Genomic DNA, 15833 nt, shown 5'->3' with positions numbered 1-15833 from the left:
TCCACAACACATATAAACACTGCCTCTCTATACAACACCCGCCTCCATTTCTCTCCCACCAAGTAATTTCGGAAAAGCAATTTTTTTCCATCGTTTTGTGTTTAAGGAGAAGGGTCAATCTTCATTTATCCCATTCTTGGCATCCACTTAGACGCGACAGCATTCACCACTATGAAAAATCAACGTTTCAGCCACCTCTGTTGACGTCTAATGGACGTGAAGCGAGGCCAGAGGCTGGGCTCTTGTTAGTGCTTCCCCAACGCTCATTAGACACACACGCACCTCTCATCATCCATCTCTAAGCTGGACTCGCTCTCGGAGAGCTGGCGGCAGAGGGCCTCTCTTCTCTCCATCTCCCTCTGCAGCTTCCTCTGCAGCCTCAAGTTCTCCTCCCTCATGTGACGTTCCTCCTCCAGATACTGGGCCATCTTCTCGGAATCTGAAAAGCCAGAGTTCTCAATTAAACCACGGTCCAGGCCATCAGACTCCTCTCTTTAAAAAGACAGCCGTCCAGCCCCTGTGGTACAGACAGAGAAGTGTTTGGAGAGAGTCATTCTCATTCTCCCACAAACAGCTGAGACCTGGATTTAAAGTCCATTCCAAGTACTGATTTTTACCAACGATCTGCATTCAGAAAAAAATATGAAAAGCAGTGCTGGGAGGTTAGGCATCTTCACTACTTCCTCGCCTTCTCTGGTGCTTTGCATAGAGAAGGAAATGGTGGAGCTGCAGCCAAATCTGGACTGAGCAGCTACCAGGGCTCTCTCTACACCATGGGAGCTGAGAGGGGAGGGAGTCTGCTGGGGAGACAAGCTCAGCCCACAGGCTGCCCTCCTGGCACCTAATCTGCTGCAGACACAGTGGGGTAGGTCACCCACAGGAGCACACCCATTGGTCACACTTGCTAGCGCACCCCCAGGGCACTGTAGAGGGGCCACAGAACCAGTGTACTCAATGCGCTGGGTAACGGTTTAAACCTTTTCATCAAACTAGAAACTGACATAGTGAACAACTTAGATCAGTATTTCAATGAAGTCTAATTTCTCGTGTATGTTTCTCTGTTTCCCTGACTTATGCATGGTCTTTCTGAGTCAGACAGCACGTAAAGACCTGTACATAGCCAGGTTCTTGGGGTGGCATCTTCTTTATGTCAGATACCCCATCCACGGGAGCTGCCCTGTGAGTAGAGGTCTCTGCTGCAGCACTGGCCTCCAGGCCAGAGCTGACCAGCCCCGGGGTCAGCGCTGGACCCAGGCTAAGCCAGCCAGATTATTTTTCCCAGGAATCTGAATGCAGAACTGACATCTTCACGGAGCCCTGGAATCTCCTGCTGAGTCACCTGGAGCTGCTGTAACCCCTGCCCATCTGAGTTACTCCATGCAGGGTTCTGTGGCACAGACACACCCTGGCAATAAAGGTAACAAGACATTCCTCCCTACCCCACCCCTATCTCAGCTACCTTAGACAGAATGTTGTTACTAAGTAACCAAAATAACCTGAATACAAAACTCAGCGTCTACCCATCTTCTCGTGTCCTCCCCTTTTCCGTCTCAGCCAATGAACTTGGAAAAGGTGAAATCTCCATCTACTTCTCTTTTCTGAAAAACAACTACAAGTTCAGAGTGGCCATGACCATGTCAAAGAGACAGTCTCATGGGACACTGTTTCATACTGTAGAAAGGAAGGCGCTCAATGCCACACTGGCCATTTATTTCTCTCCCACAAACTGACCCTACTTCAACTCCCAAGCCCACTGAATTAGTTTCATTTTTAAGCAACTCTACGGAGGTCTGGCATTTTTAGCAAATAATGACTTTGGATAAGTGTTCAGTGATTTCCAAGACAGCACCGTCACAGAATCTATGAGTTTTTGAGTATTCTTATTTTAGAAATTCAAATGAAAATACCAAAATTATTAAGCACTATTATGTGCACTAAACACTAAATTCTTTTTGGCTGTTTTCAACATAACCAGAAACCCTGCTGTCTAATCCAGATGCAAAAATCGCTTTAATTGAAGGCATGCTGGGAAAATATTTACAAAGCACACTTTTAATATAAATGATTTAAATTATTTCATCTCAAATATGCACACGTGCAGAATTTTTCACTTGCTCTACAGGAGGCAAGAGATTGGCCTCCCGGAGTATTTACTGTTTCTAGAAGTAGAAGGGGCTGTCAGAGAAGGTTGCCTTTCTTTTCCATAAATAGGGAAGCTTCACAGAACTGAGGATTCATGAGGCTTCAAGAATAATTGCTCAAGAGGAAACACTGTCTTTCAAAGAAAATGGCAATCCTTTAGCATCTAGGGGAACCAGCAGCGGCGATCCCTGGACAAGGATCTATAGCCAAGAACATCAGTCACCAGGAGTGGCAGCTGGAAGACTTCCTGGTTGTTCAGCTATTAGCCCAGAAACCAGAGGCATAGAGCAGGCACCAGCCCCAAAGCCTCCGGGTGCTAGAGACCCAGGTGCAGGGCGGACACCATGGCATGCCTTGGGTGCCCTCTGCTGGCACCTGGATTTACACCCCTGAGTCATCCTCCTCCCTCCACTCGCACACTAGGGGCCGTGCTTCCGTCTCCTCCATCTTCAGCCATCTCACAACATTCAAAGACAGTGTCAACTGAGGGTGGCTTCCAGACAGCTCCAAAGAGGTGGTTCCCGTATGATCCAAAGGTGGCCTGGACATTTTGCCTTCCCTTTCAAGTGTGTGGTTAGAAAATATGGATGCCCAGGCCCCACGCCAATCAATTAAATCAGAATCCCTCAGGATGACACCTCTCCAGTAGTACAGCAAAAACTCCCCAGGGGATTCTTATGTTCAACCAGAGCTGAGAACCTATTCAGAGAGGGGGTTCCAAGTTCAGACACAGCTGGACTTGGTGGGGAGGGGCCAAGTGCCCCAAGAGCTTTCAAAGGAGGCCAGGTTATCTGACCCAACGAGGCTGAGGCAGGTAGAGGAGGACAAGTCATGAACTCATCCTCTAAACCCAACCCAGACAAGTGTGAGCAGCTCCATGCCACGTGCTGCAGCTCCGGGTCAGCACCCCTGTCCTCACCAAATTGCAATCGCACCCATCAATGCCTCTCTTGGTATCTGCAGTCTCTCCGAAGACCAAATAGTGAAGTAGGAAGGAAGCAGTGAGAATGAAAAATTCTCCCCAAATGTCTTCTAAAAACTATGTCTGGAGCACAAGGCAAGTCTGCACCAGGAAGGAAAATGTCAACTGACAGCACCGAAAGAAGTTCAAACAGTGCTGAAAGACTTCTGTCTGTCCAACACCACCGAAACTCAAAACATAGCCTCACCTAAGATGACCAGCATTTGAGAACTCCTTGATTTGTTTTCACAGAACCCACATACATAAGTGTTCTCAACCCTGGGTACCTATCAGAATCACCTCTATTTAAAAAAATACAGAGGACCAGGCTCCCCCACTAGAGTAAGCCCAGAAACCTGTATTGGGTTAGACAGAATACTGGACCCCCAAAGACGTCCACAGCCTAATCCCTGAAGCCTGTGTACAAGTTGCCTTACGTGGCAAAGGGACTTTGCAGATGTGATGAAGGGCCTTGAGTGGGGAACTCATCCTGGATTGTGTGGCTGGGCCCATTGTAATCACAGGGTCCTTAAAAGGGGAAGACAGGAGGGTCAGAGTGAAAAGGTGAGACAAGGAAGCAGAGGTGGGAGTGATACCAGTTCTAAGAAGGAGCCGTGTGCCAAGGGGTGCAGACAGCTTCCAGAAGCAAGGGAACAGATTCTCCCTTAGAGGCTTTTAGAAGGAATCAGCCCTGCTAACACCTTGATTTTAGCACAGTGAGAACTATTTTGAACCTCAGACCTCCAAAAACTGTAATAAAATAAATCTGTGTTGTTGCAAATCACTAAGTTTGTGCTCATCTGTTACAGCAGCAGTAGGAGCTCCCAGGCTGATCTTGATCTTCATGTACCCGCCCAGATGCACGACTGAACAGAGCTTGCAATGAACTTCAGAGACAAAAACATAAGATAAGAATCACTAAAATTTTACATGCACAGTTCATCTGACTCAGCAAATCCACATTCTGGAATTTATCCTCGGGGTGTTCTTGCACAGGGATCAAACTATATTTGTGTATAGAGATGTTTACTGTGGGTGCAGCTTTGATTTCCCAAAATAAAAAGGGCAAATTCCAAAAGTACCATGAACAAGGGTTAGCTGAGACGGAATTTTGGTAGTAGCGTAGATAAACACTATTCTCTGCCTTAATGTCCCCGAAGCACACGGAGGTCGCCCGCCCTGCTTCTGTTAGCACAATCGGAGAGACGAACACCAGGGAGAAAGTTAGAAATAGTTCCTGTGATTCTGAAATTATGTGAATTATTTCCCAGAAGAATTCTAAACTACTTGCCCTGCCCTACTACAATATTTTTAAAAATAATCTACTCCAGGATGACAGACTTACAGAAGTATGTACTGGCAATGAAATACATTATGAATGTGATTTACATACGTTCAAAGTGTAAGTAAAATCCTGCATTTGGTAAGTGGACGAATTCTGCAGACACACCACCAGCAAAGCCAAGGCTACGTACGCTGTAACTGGGCAGCTCTCAGTTGCTTCTTCAGCCTCTCCACTTCATTCTTTAAAAATCTGATGTGCCGCATCATGTTTTCCGGAGAGTCGATCTCCATGGAGATGTCCCTAGGCGATGGGGGAGCAGAGACCGGCTGGTCTAATTTCTCCTGCAGGATTCTTTGTTGCAAAGAAAAATTCCAACAATGAAAAACAGTTTGCTTTTAAAAGACAAGGCCCCAGATTCTAGCCGGGAAGGTTTGTTTTAATAGCAAGCGCCCGTTAATCGCCAGAATCTACCAAATTGTTTAACCCCTCTGCCCATTTTCTATCAACTTCTTCGCTGCCCTTACCTGGTTTTTATTTAGGTCAAAGGGCAGAGCTGAAGAATCCACTTTCTTTTTTTCCTTTTAAATGACCACTGGTAATTAAGTATTACTAATAAATCTCCAGTGAGGGTATCTGGCATACATTAGGCAATTGGAATGATCTGCTGACTAAATGGTCCACATGCTGGGTTTGAGGGAATGGAGATACTGAAGGAGTTTTACTCTCTCACTGCTTTCCAGTTGAAACTTATGAACTGCATACTATACATCTCCTTGGAGGGTGGCATTCCTTAAAGAGACTCACTTCTAAACTTACCTCCTGAAAAACCAGCCCTGAGGGCATTGCTAACTAGACTGAAGACCCTTTGCTTCTGGCCTCAGCAAAGGTAAAGAGATTTAAAACAAACAAAACCAAAACTTAGTGGGTTAATAATTGGGGGTCCCACCTTTTCTACCAATTATTATTAGTTTGAAGCACATAAAATGCTAATATTCAAATATATTCTACAAAATGACAATTTCATATTATTCAATGCAATAATTTGGTACTTAGATATATATATAATAAATATATATATCTAACACCTCCAATTGCTTTCTGCAGAGGAAAACAGACTGGCAACAGACTGCTAAGCCCCCTCTTATAAACTGTTGGGAAGTTTTTGGTTTAGTTTGGTTTTTAACTTTTTACCTTTAAGTCTGCCCAAGTGCAAGCTGTGGATTATCCTCAAGCCTGGCCTTGTTGAGAAAACTAGTATGATAAATATTATAATGGTTCCCTACATTTATTATATTACATAACTTTTCATGATTCAATTTATTACTATCCCGACAATAACACAAAACAGCTGGTTTACCCACAGCTTGAATCATTTTCATGGTATGAAAATGCTGCAAATCTTGAGATGAACAAATTATTTTATTTATGGATGTTCATCCAAACCAAATACTCATGGCAAAACGCCTCTGGTTAGCAAACAAAATACCCTGGTGAAGAAGACGGATGAACATTTTAAAGAAACTTTTCTTCCTGCACCACCCCAACGCCGCCACCTACAGAACCTCCCTGCCGTTCTTGGAGCCCTGCTCCATATACCCCAAAGTACACAATATTTAAACATAAGGGCCTGGCTGGATCTTGCACAAAGAGGTTCAAGACATATGTGCTGTTGAATATTTCACATCCGTGTACATATATTTAACATTTAGAACCAGAACCTTAAAATGTACAAATATATACTTATAGCAAGTCTTAAAATACATAGACGGTAATTTTTCTGTTAAAATCTCAGCCTTCCTAACGAAGTCCATTCTAGAGATGTGCGATAAACCCGAGCACTTCAGAGAACAGCTGGGGAGGCCAACATGGTCAAAAGCTGAAACTACAACCATCCACCAGAACAAGCCGAAGCTTCCTTAGCTCATAGCTCCTTAACTAATTTCTTCATAGCCTTTAACACCAAGTGAAAGAAATTCTGCTGGGACAGTGAGACAGAAGTATAAAGACGTGACTGACATGAGGATAGTCCAAAGGCTTTCAAAACTGTTTTCGCTTGTCAAATTAAAATGACATGCAGCAACCAAGGAATTAAACTGTCCCACTGTTACTCCTCAGTCATGCCGGGTACAGTGCCCCAGACACCCCCTCGCCCCCCCCACCATAAGTGAACAGCATAACTAAACAAACCGCTTTTCGGCTTCAAGTTTATCCATCCTTTTCCAGAGACGATTAACTAGGGCTTCTTGTTCTTGTTCCAAAGTATTTTCAAGGTCGATCTTCTCTCGCCTCAACTAAAGGAAGGAAGAAAGTTTCACTGAGAACTGTAGGCCACTTAAACTCTTAATTAGATTTTCCGATTGGACCATTAGGACCCCTTTAATGGAGAAAACTGTAAAGAAACGGCCAATTTTCTGGCACAGGCACATTAAGCACATCTGGTTCTTAATCTTTAATTGAGAAAACCCAGACAGGTTCACTCTTTGTCGTTAAAGCTTAATTGCTGTCTGGTGCATGAATCACATTCGTTTCAGCATTTATTCAAGGCACATGGAAAGCCTTCCTTATAGACGGTTTGAGGAGTCCCGCTTACCAGTCATCCCAGACCTTATTGGATTTGTCCCCCAGTCCTGCATGCAGTTCAGTGCTAACCCAGAAAGGCTGTATTACCATTTACAAAAATGACCCAAACACCTAAAAGACAGTTCTACACAGTGGTTAATAGGTACACACATCCTTAGATACAAAAACAAGCACAGAAAGGATAAACACCAAAATTCACAATACTGGTCACCTCGGGAGAGGTAGGGAAGAAGGGAAATTTGATTTGGGGGAAGTTGTGGAGGGCACCCCGAACGAAAAAGAAAATGCGGAAAAGTTCATTTCCTCGATTGCTATAGAGCAGTGTGCAAATACAAGAACAATGCCAGACACTGGGTAACTGGGGGGGTTGCAGGGAAGCACAGATCAGAAATGTCTGCCCTCAGGGAACTTACATCTTAGTGAGTCAACACAGTAAATGAATCAAATACATTACCTACTTTGGTAGAGGGTGAAAGCGACAGGAAGGAAAAGAGGGCTGGTGAGGGTGACAGAAAGTGCACTGGTAGCTAGACTTCATGGTGATGGGCAGAGGGAACGTGTTGTATCATTCTTTATACTTGTCTACACATTGGAGAAACTAAGGAATTTTAACAGGAATCTTTCCTTTTTTTTTTAAGAGAAAAAGGCTAGGTTACTGCCCCTATGCTGTCTCGTCAACCAACAGTGAGTTACCTTTTCAACCACTGACTCAACAAATTATTTTTGATTGCACAGCTGCAAAGATGCCAAGGTAGCAGATTTTATGTTTCTTTAGCAGGTCACAGAGGCAATATCCTCACCAAAGATTCCTGTCTATACAGTAAAGTAACACCAATCCCACGGAGAAAATAGTCTTACGGCACCCACTGGAGACCTTATCCAACAAGTAAGTAAACCAAGATCACACAGGCAATTCAGAGTACAGTTTAAAGACATTTTTTTCTTTGCATGGAGAAGCGAGAGGGCTCAGAGTAAGTCAGAAGCATTTTGCGCTGTGAAGTTGGGAGCTGGCTGATGAACAAACGCTCCTCAAGACGTGAAACTGCTCGTACCCGCGCCAAGGAGCATCCCGGGAAGACCTCGTGGAACGCCTAAGAAACTTTGTGATTCTCTGTGCTGACCACATTTTGGGACAAGCTCTGAAGCACAATTCACAGCCATTTATTTAAAGAAACAAAATTCCAAGGCATTTACCCTTTAAGGATTCTATTCCCATGTTTAACTAAAACATAATAGGGGGTACTCGGTAGGTAAGGAAAAAATTCAAGCAAGGCATCACTTTGTAGTAGAGATGCCTGGTAAAGAGACTTACACCTACTAAACACTTAATTTCAGAGTCATCATGCATCATGCTAATCAATTCTGAAAAGCAAAGTCAAGACAAAGCTGTCTTGATGCATGTGTAACTGACTGGATGTGTGGCTTTGAGCAGGTACTCAGGGCTCTGAGTCCCAACATCCTCATCTATGCAGTCAGAAGGTTGGCCTAGATGACATCTGATGTCCCTTCCAGGGCCACCCACTCTGTCATTTTCTGTCAGTCAAGATGGCAGCTGTCTTTAGTCTTGGCTAGTTCACTAGAGACTTTTAGAGCTAGAAGCAGTAAGAGAAATCATCGAAATCCACCTTTCAGAGCTGGGAGATGGTGTGATTCAGGAAAAGTGGTACCGCCAGGAGAGGAATGGGTATCAATCACCATGGTGGCCAGAAGAGCTGCGTCCCATCCAACCAGCAATTACAGGGGATCTTGTGGGGAAAGCAGGGTTTGGGTAAATTATCCAGCAAATTCTTGGGGGTAGCTTAGTGAGTCTGAGAGTATGCAGAAACAGAGGAGAGAGCAGGAAAAACAGGAGCTGAAAACGAACATGGACCGCAGCTTCTTTGGGGCATCTGTTGGTAGAGCTACAGGTTATCAGTTTACTGCCCACTTCAGCGAACCAGTACTTCCTGGGGGTGAAACTTAGGTCTGCTGCACTAATTTGTTGTGCTCATTTGCTCCCATGAAGCAGGCCACACAGGAGGCACCAGTTCAGCAGCTTAGATTTGGGTGTTTCATCACACAGGCTGGCAGTGCCCTGGGGTCCATGGTTTCTTTAGCCTTAGAAAGAACAGGGTTTTCAGTAACAGCGTTTTCAGTCTTGTTTTTCAGTTAAAAAAAAAAAACTTACTCCTCAGCAATGCTGAAGAGTACTTAGAGACATTAAAGGCCAGAGAAGTTAGAGGAAATTGTACTCATAATGATTACGACTAGTTATGATTATGATTAATTTCCCCTGAAGTTCTTTATCAGAGCTGCCCCTCCATCTCCTGCTCATCTAATTCCACAACTGTATATTCACAGCCACAGCGTACACACCAGCTCTACCAATTCAGACAGGAGTAGATTTCCAGTGCTCGCACTGCCCTGCTATCACATAATCCTCAAAGGTGACAGTTTATTTCGCGTTTACAGGGCACAAAGTCAGAAATCCTTGCTGGAATGGAATCAGCAGCCCAGTGACGCACTGCTTTTGCTGTGCTGGTCTCTATTGGTAATGCTCTCCCCTGTCTCCTTCCTAATCATACCTGATGGCTTTTTAAATTCGGTGTCCATGCAACAGGCACCCACTCTTCTATCATCAAGCATCAAACTCTCCAGCTAACCCGAGCCCCTTCTGACTTTGGCTCCTGTGAGCACGCAGCACTAATGGATAGAGCTGACTTGTAGACTATTCATTTGAAAGCTGCTTTGTAATTAAGTCAGGTCAATGGACTGCCAGCCAAACTCTTTACTTCTCTTCAGTAGCTCCCTTTCCCATTATAAGTTAATTAACGTCACACCAAGAGTTCTTATTATGTTCCCAGAATAAATACAGAACTTCTTCAATGGATAAACTTAGTGTCTGAGAACAGGGCTGACTCATTTGAATTCACAGCCCATCCTAGCTGTGTCTTCTCAGTGGGTAGACACTCATCACCAAAACAGCAGACAAAGTGGGGGCAGCCAAGGGACAGCTCCCACCACCACCACATTTCTTTCTCACTGTAGCAATCTCCCACTTACAGAGAACCATGGCGCTGGGGTGCAGGTGGAGGTAGGGGAAAGGAATACTTGGCAAAAAAGCCTGATGAGAACTTCAGCATAACCACTGTGCTCAACTATAGAATTCATTCCAAAGGTTTATTGGATCTTTTCGATCTACTTTGAGGAATTTGAGTCTACCTATCATATTATCACCATTTCTTTGGGAGAATATATTTTGAAACCCAAACATCTGATTTAAAAAACGAATTTTGGAAGGCAGCCCATGACAACTACTCCAAGATAATAAACAGAGAAAAGCCCATGAAATAAGGGTTACCATATATACAACACACATACAAAGCTTGTTACAACATACGGTAAAAAGCCCTTAGAATAATTATGACACAAGAAGTAGACCTGATGTTTAAAACAAGAAATGGCAGAATGAGTGCTCTAAGACCTACACTGACCAAACTTTTGTTAGTTGGCTAAATGTTTGTTTGTTTTAAAGAGAGAAGGGCAAATTCTAAGATAACAAGGGGGTGCTGGGGATTAACACAAGTCCCCAAATCCTTCCAAGTTAGGTAGCATCCAAGGGCCATTAATAGTTCAGCCCAATTTCCTACTAGTTCATTACAAAATACCACAGATGTTCAAAGTGGGACCCTGGAGGTACATCAGAATCACCTGGGAAAATAAAAAGTACAATACTCAGAAAATGACTAAATCATAGTCAGAAAATGAACACAGTTTTTGCATTGGACTGAATGTCTGTGTCTAAAATTCACATGCCTAACCCCCCTAGTGTGATGGTATTTGCAGATGGGGCCTTTGGGACGTAATGAGGTTTAGTTGATGTCGTGGGGGTAGGACCCCTCCCCCCGGATGGATTAGTGTCCTTCCTAAGAATCATGAGCCACTTTGCAAATTGCTGCTCTCTGCTCTCTACCAGCTCAGGACGTAAGAAGTTAGCAGTCTGCAATCCAGAAGAGGGCCCTCACCAGAACGCCATCAAGCTGGCACCCTGATCCTGGACCTCCAGCCTCCAGAACTGTGAGAAAAAAATTCTTATTGTTTATAAGCCAGTCTGGGTTATTTGTTAAAATAGCCCAAATGGGCTAAGACAGTTTTGTTTCGACTGTAAGAGCAGAGCCAGTAAAGGATCATCCCTCATTTCATCACCCTACTTTGCCAATACATCTGAGTCAATCAAGGTTTTACTTCCACGTAGCGACGGAGTGGCTAGAATAGTCCTCACAAAGGGACTGTTAAAACATACTGTGTGCAGATGACACAGGAAGAGCTGAGAACCGTGCACAATGGTCCCCGCTCTCTGGCAACGCCCTCACAAATTAAAGCAACAGAGACAAGTAAAGTAAACGTACACACTGCCTCTGTTGGTGTCTGTTTGGGCAATCAGGGGAATTTTGCCCGGCCCTGGCAATTCTCCTCCTAGGCTGGAAGACATCTACCCTCTTGTCTTCTTGAAGAAAGAAAAAAAGAATTTTTTTTTAAAGAAATCAAGCAGCAGATTTGTTACAGATGAGTTAAGGCAGGTGTTCACAGACCACACAGCCCCTGAGGTACCTACTTGGTTAATCAAGCTGCAGCTGGTTTCACAATTTTTGAAAAGTTCTAGGTCATCGCCACTGGCTCCCACAAAGCTGAGCCCAGAAAGAACGAATAAGTTCATCAGTGAAGAGCAAGAGAAATGGAGAGAAAGGATGACCACTTCCAAGTCTAGGGGGTCAAAAATTACAGTTGAAAAGAAATTTATCTATGTGCACCAGATATCTCTACTGCTAGAGGAAAAAAAAAAAAGAGATGCTAAATATAAAGAACTATATAGCAAGATAAGTAAGGTTGGATCTTGGGTGAAAGTAATATTGTTATTAATTTGTCTTCCTACTTTTTTTTGTCCCACCCAGTTTTTATTTATTATTTTTATAGGAAAAACTATAAAGATAATGAATTTTAAAAATTAAGTTTCCTAATAGTACATCCATTAATTTAGAATATTAATTTATACATATAAAATATGGAATGAACCAATAAATTCTCAAAGGATAAATGACAGTCAAGGCTTTGCTATCTGGAAGACTGGGAATTTTCCAGACAGCCCAGAGTTAACCTCTACCACAGCTTACAACTTTTTTCTTCTCAAAAACTGAGGAAGAACTTCAGGATAATATTAAAACCCCATTAATATGTGAAAAATGACACTGTTTCATAGTTTACCAGCTCAATGACGTTGAGAAATGAAAGCGTTTTATAAAATAGATACACATATAATTAGTCAGATTTATCCAGTTTCTGGGCTTAAGTTTTCGTCACTTTGACATCAGCACAACATTATGCAAACTTGCATAATGGGTTCCTAATTCTAGGGGACTCTTTTACCAAATAATTACCATTAGTGGAAAAGCAGGTTCCGAAGTCTTGAGTGTGCGTTCTTTTGATACATCAAGAGTGCAGCAGAGAAATCCTGGAGAAAGAACTCAGATCACAGTGTATGTTGCAAATACACCATCCCATCAGTAGCTACCATCAGCTCATTATCTACAATATATATCTCCTTAAGAAAACAATGTTAGGGAAACTTCTCTTGATAAGCTTTCTCTTAAAAGGAAGTTTCCTCGATAAAAGAGATCATTTCTTTCTAGTCATTACCACATCCATCCTGCTTCCTTACAGAGAGATGTAGGGTTTGTCTGCCATTCACTCATTTACCCTGTATGTTCAGCTAAGGAAAACACCTTTCCTCAGTCATCAACTGAATCCTTGTTCTGGTCATAAAGACATGAACTTCGTGCATTTCAAAATTATAAGCAACTAGTAAGTCTCAGTACAGTATCTCTGGATTTTATTGCCCTTATTGTATGTAGCAGATCAAAGCCCTGTAATTTAACGGGCAGTCTTTCCCCGCAGTGCATGACCAGAAACACACACTGCTGGGTCACGATGAGGTGCCTCTTTCTTTACATAGGAAACCCACTTTTAATTCTGACCCTGCCATCATGTGACATCTGTACAAACTGATCCACATGCCGAGTATTATCCAATGCTTCAAAATAAAGTCTGGTAAGATGGAACATAGTTTTGTACTTAATTGAAATGGAGCCCAAGGAAGGAATTCTGGGGGATTTGTGTTTCACATTCTGCAGAAAGACCTGTCTGTGCCCCTGACTGAGTGCAGCGTCTGCTCTCGCAGGTCTGGAGGTGAGATCTCAACTGGCTTCATGAGATCCTGACAGTTCCTGGGTTACGAATCAACTGAAAAGAGCCTGCTGGAGCCTCCCTGAGTACCACCTATTATTGCCCCTGGTGTGCCTACTACCAAGGCACAAAATCCCACTTATTTTCAGCCATGCTCTGAGGCTTTCCCCTCCACTCCCCAGTAAGCAGTAGGTAGGATGTTTGTAGTCAAGCTTCAAGTGACCCACATCTCCTCCAGGATTTGCTACATCAAATCCGCACCAAGCTGACTTCAGGATTTACCATGATGGTATCTAGCTGTGCCCCAATATAGCTTGTCTAAATGTGCAGCCATAGGTTATAATGCTTTATTTAAAAAAAAATTAAGCACAGGGCAGCAAGTTATAATGCACTATTATTCAGGAGTACAAAGGAGCACAAAGTGGAGAAAGAGGGAGAGGATGAAGGAAAAAATATGAACAGAAGTTGTTTGTGGGAAGTGGGGGAATTGCAGTCTTGGTAATGTTCTTTTATTTTGTACTTCTATGTTTATGTTTTCTAAATTTTCTTGAAAGAGCCATGGAGTACTTGTATAATGCAAATGTTTACAAGTTTTCAAGACTTCCATAAATTTGCGATTAGCATTTGAAATCAAGCTTCAACGGGTGCACAGTGGTCACTAAATTCAATCTCCTACACCAAAGGATCCCTCAGGGAACACAGTCATTCTCTGAGATGAGCAGAGGCTCCCGGAGCTACTGCAACAGCCTCCTCCCACAGCTAGACTGCAAGGGCAGCTGGAGCTCGAACGAAATTTTCACAATACCCAGAATGGGCACACTACCTGCGATTTAAAGGTAGACCTTATTCTAATAAAAAAAAAAAATCAGTGAAGGATGCAAACCTGAACATGAGCCACTGGACACTCGATTCACTGCTGAGTCACAAAGACACAAGGAGGGTCCACATTACCAGAGTTAGTTGTCGTAGCTACTAAAATAAGTAGCATCAGAACTGCATGTAGACGGATGGTGACGTCAGATGGTCTGTATTACTTTTTAGACAAGGCAGAAAGGCCATCTTGGATCCATAACTCAGGACCACTGTTCAAAGAGCTGGAAACCTAAAATCTCCCTTTCTTCTTTGCAAAACTTAAAATGTATTAAATGCTTCCGTTTCACTTTTTTAAATTGGACAAAAAAATAAATCTTGTGCTGAGGATTGAAATTCATTTGAAATCCCAACCTCTGTGATTTGCCACAGTTACAGTCGCTAAGGGACACCGGGAGAAGTGGATGTCACCTCCACAAGGTCCCTGGAGGCTGGGGTCTTGTCAAACCTCTGCAGTCACCTGATGTCGTCTAGTGGCTGAAGGTAACCCCTGGGCACGTCAGCACTGAGGCTGCAGGAGCCCTGGTGCAGCGACGTGGCTGCCCTCCCCAAGACACTCACTGTACAGATGAGCTTATGCCCACAGGGACAACACACAGGCAGATGTACTGCCAGACCCCTTCTTTCTCCCTGCCCGGTAAAAAGAAGACGGACGCAACTTCATGATTCTTCATGAGCTCTCTTTTCTTTTCTCAGCATCTCTTCTCCCTGCAGTACCTGCATCCACTTTTTACTGCCTGTCTTCTCTCCCATTCCTGTCCCCCTCACGTCCCTGTTTCTCTGCAAGAAGGCTGGACTTAGATTTATCCAGTCCATGTGTGTCAGTTAACAAACAAACCAAGTGCCAAGGAGCTTGGTTGGGTGGGGGAAGGGGAGGGTCCTGCTGCAGTAGTAACACTAGTCCCCTCCACCAGAGCACCGCACAGAGCATCCCACATCACTGTCCACAGGCCCACTGGCCTCTGGGACCAGGCTGCATGAGGCCAGGGACCTAACATCATCTTTCTTAGAGTCCATGGCAGACAGCAGCATGTAATAAAGGTATGTTTAATTAACGGAGGACGTGTGCCACACCAGAGCATCAACTGCAGCATGGGCAAAAACGGAAGTCACAAAGACGTGTGATTCAAACAGATGCATAACCAGATCATGGAAGGTGGTGAGACATTTGAGGCTCAAATAATATGCATGCTCATTTTCCTTGAAAATGGGTAGGGCAAAGGACCACAGAAACTAGATGGAAACTTTGATGATTAAAGGCAGCAGATACAATTTTTGGAGAGCTTACTCTACGTGAGTCACCAGGGATACAGAGGTAAGGTCAACATTGTGCCTTCCCTCTTTTAACTTACAGGGAACTTACGGGGAGGAAACGATCTCTTTAATTGCTAATTGCTGCCTGTGTAGCAAGTGTTACAGAAGGACTGAACACTACGGAAACACTGTATAGCACAGAACCCTCACTGGCTAGAGGAAGGAGGTCAGTAACTATTAAACAGGGATGGGCCAGGGGAGGGAAAAAGTGGCCCAGGCAGAGGAAACATATCCGTGAAGATCTGAGGACAGGAGAGCACTGGGCACATCAGAGCATGATTTTCATTCAAACTGCAGATCATGACCCATTACTGGGTTGTGAAATTACTCGTCAGTTGTGACCTACATTTGCTAAAAATGAAATAAGATTGAAGAGAAAATCAGTGCAAAGCACACAAGCGCTGTTTGACGAAACCTGTCCCAGTCATTCACACGGTTACAGAAACGTCCATGTGCTGGGTT

The 15833-nt window shown here is 43.7% G+C and overlaps 1 protein-coding gene across 1 annotated transcript in view; it reads right to left on the bottom strand.

Moving 5' to 3' along the window:
* CCDC6 (coiled-coil domain containing 6) overlaps positions 1-15833 on the bottom strand; it is a 104619-nt gene that overhangs the window by 16332 nt on the left and 72454 nt on the right. Inside the window, exons 4-6 of the mRNA XM_006209096.3 lie at positions 6576-6679; positions 4579-4739; positions 283-439 (exon numbers count right to left, since the gene is read on the bottom strand). Coding sequence (XP_006209158.2) covers positions 283-439; positions 4579-4739; positions 6576-6679 — 422 coding nt within the window. The remainder of the gene's footprint in view (positions 1-282; positions 440-4578; positions 4740-6575; positions 6680-15833) is intronic.

The sequence above is a fragment of the Vicugna pacos genome, chromosome 11 (assembly GCF_048564905.1).
Source record: "Vicugna pacos chromosome 11, VicPac4, whole genome shotgun sequence".
Taxonomy (NCBI): Eukaryota; Metazoa; Chordata; class Mammalia; order Artiodactyla; family Camelidae; genus Vicugna; species Vicugna pacos.
This window is presented reverse-complemented; position numbering and strand designations above follow the sequence as displayed.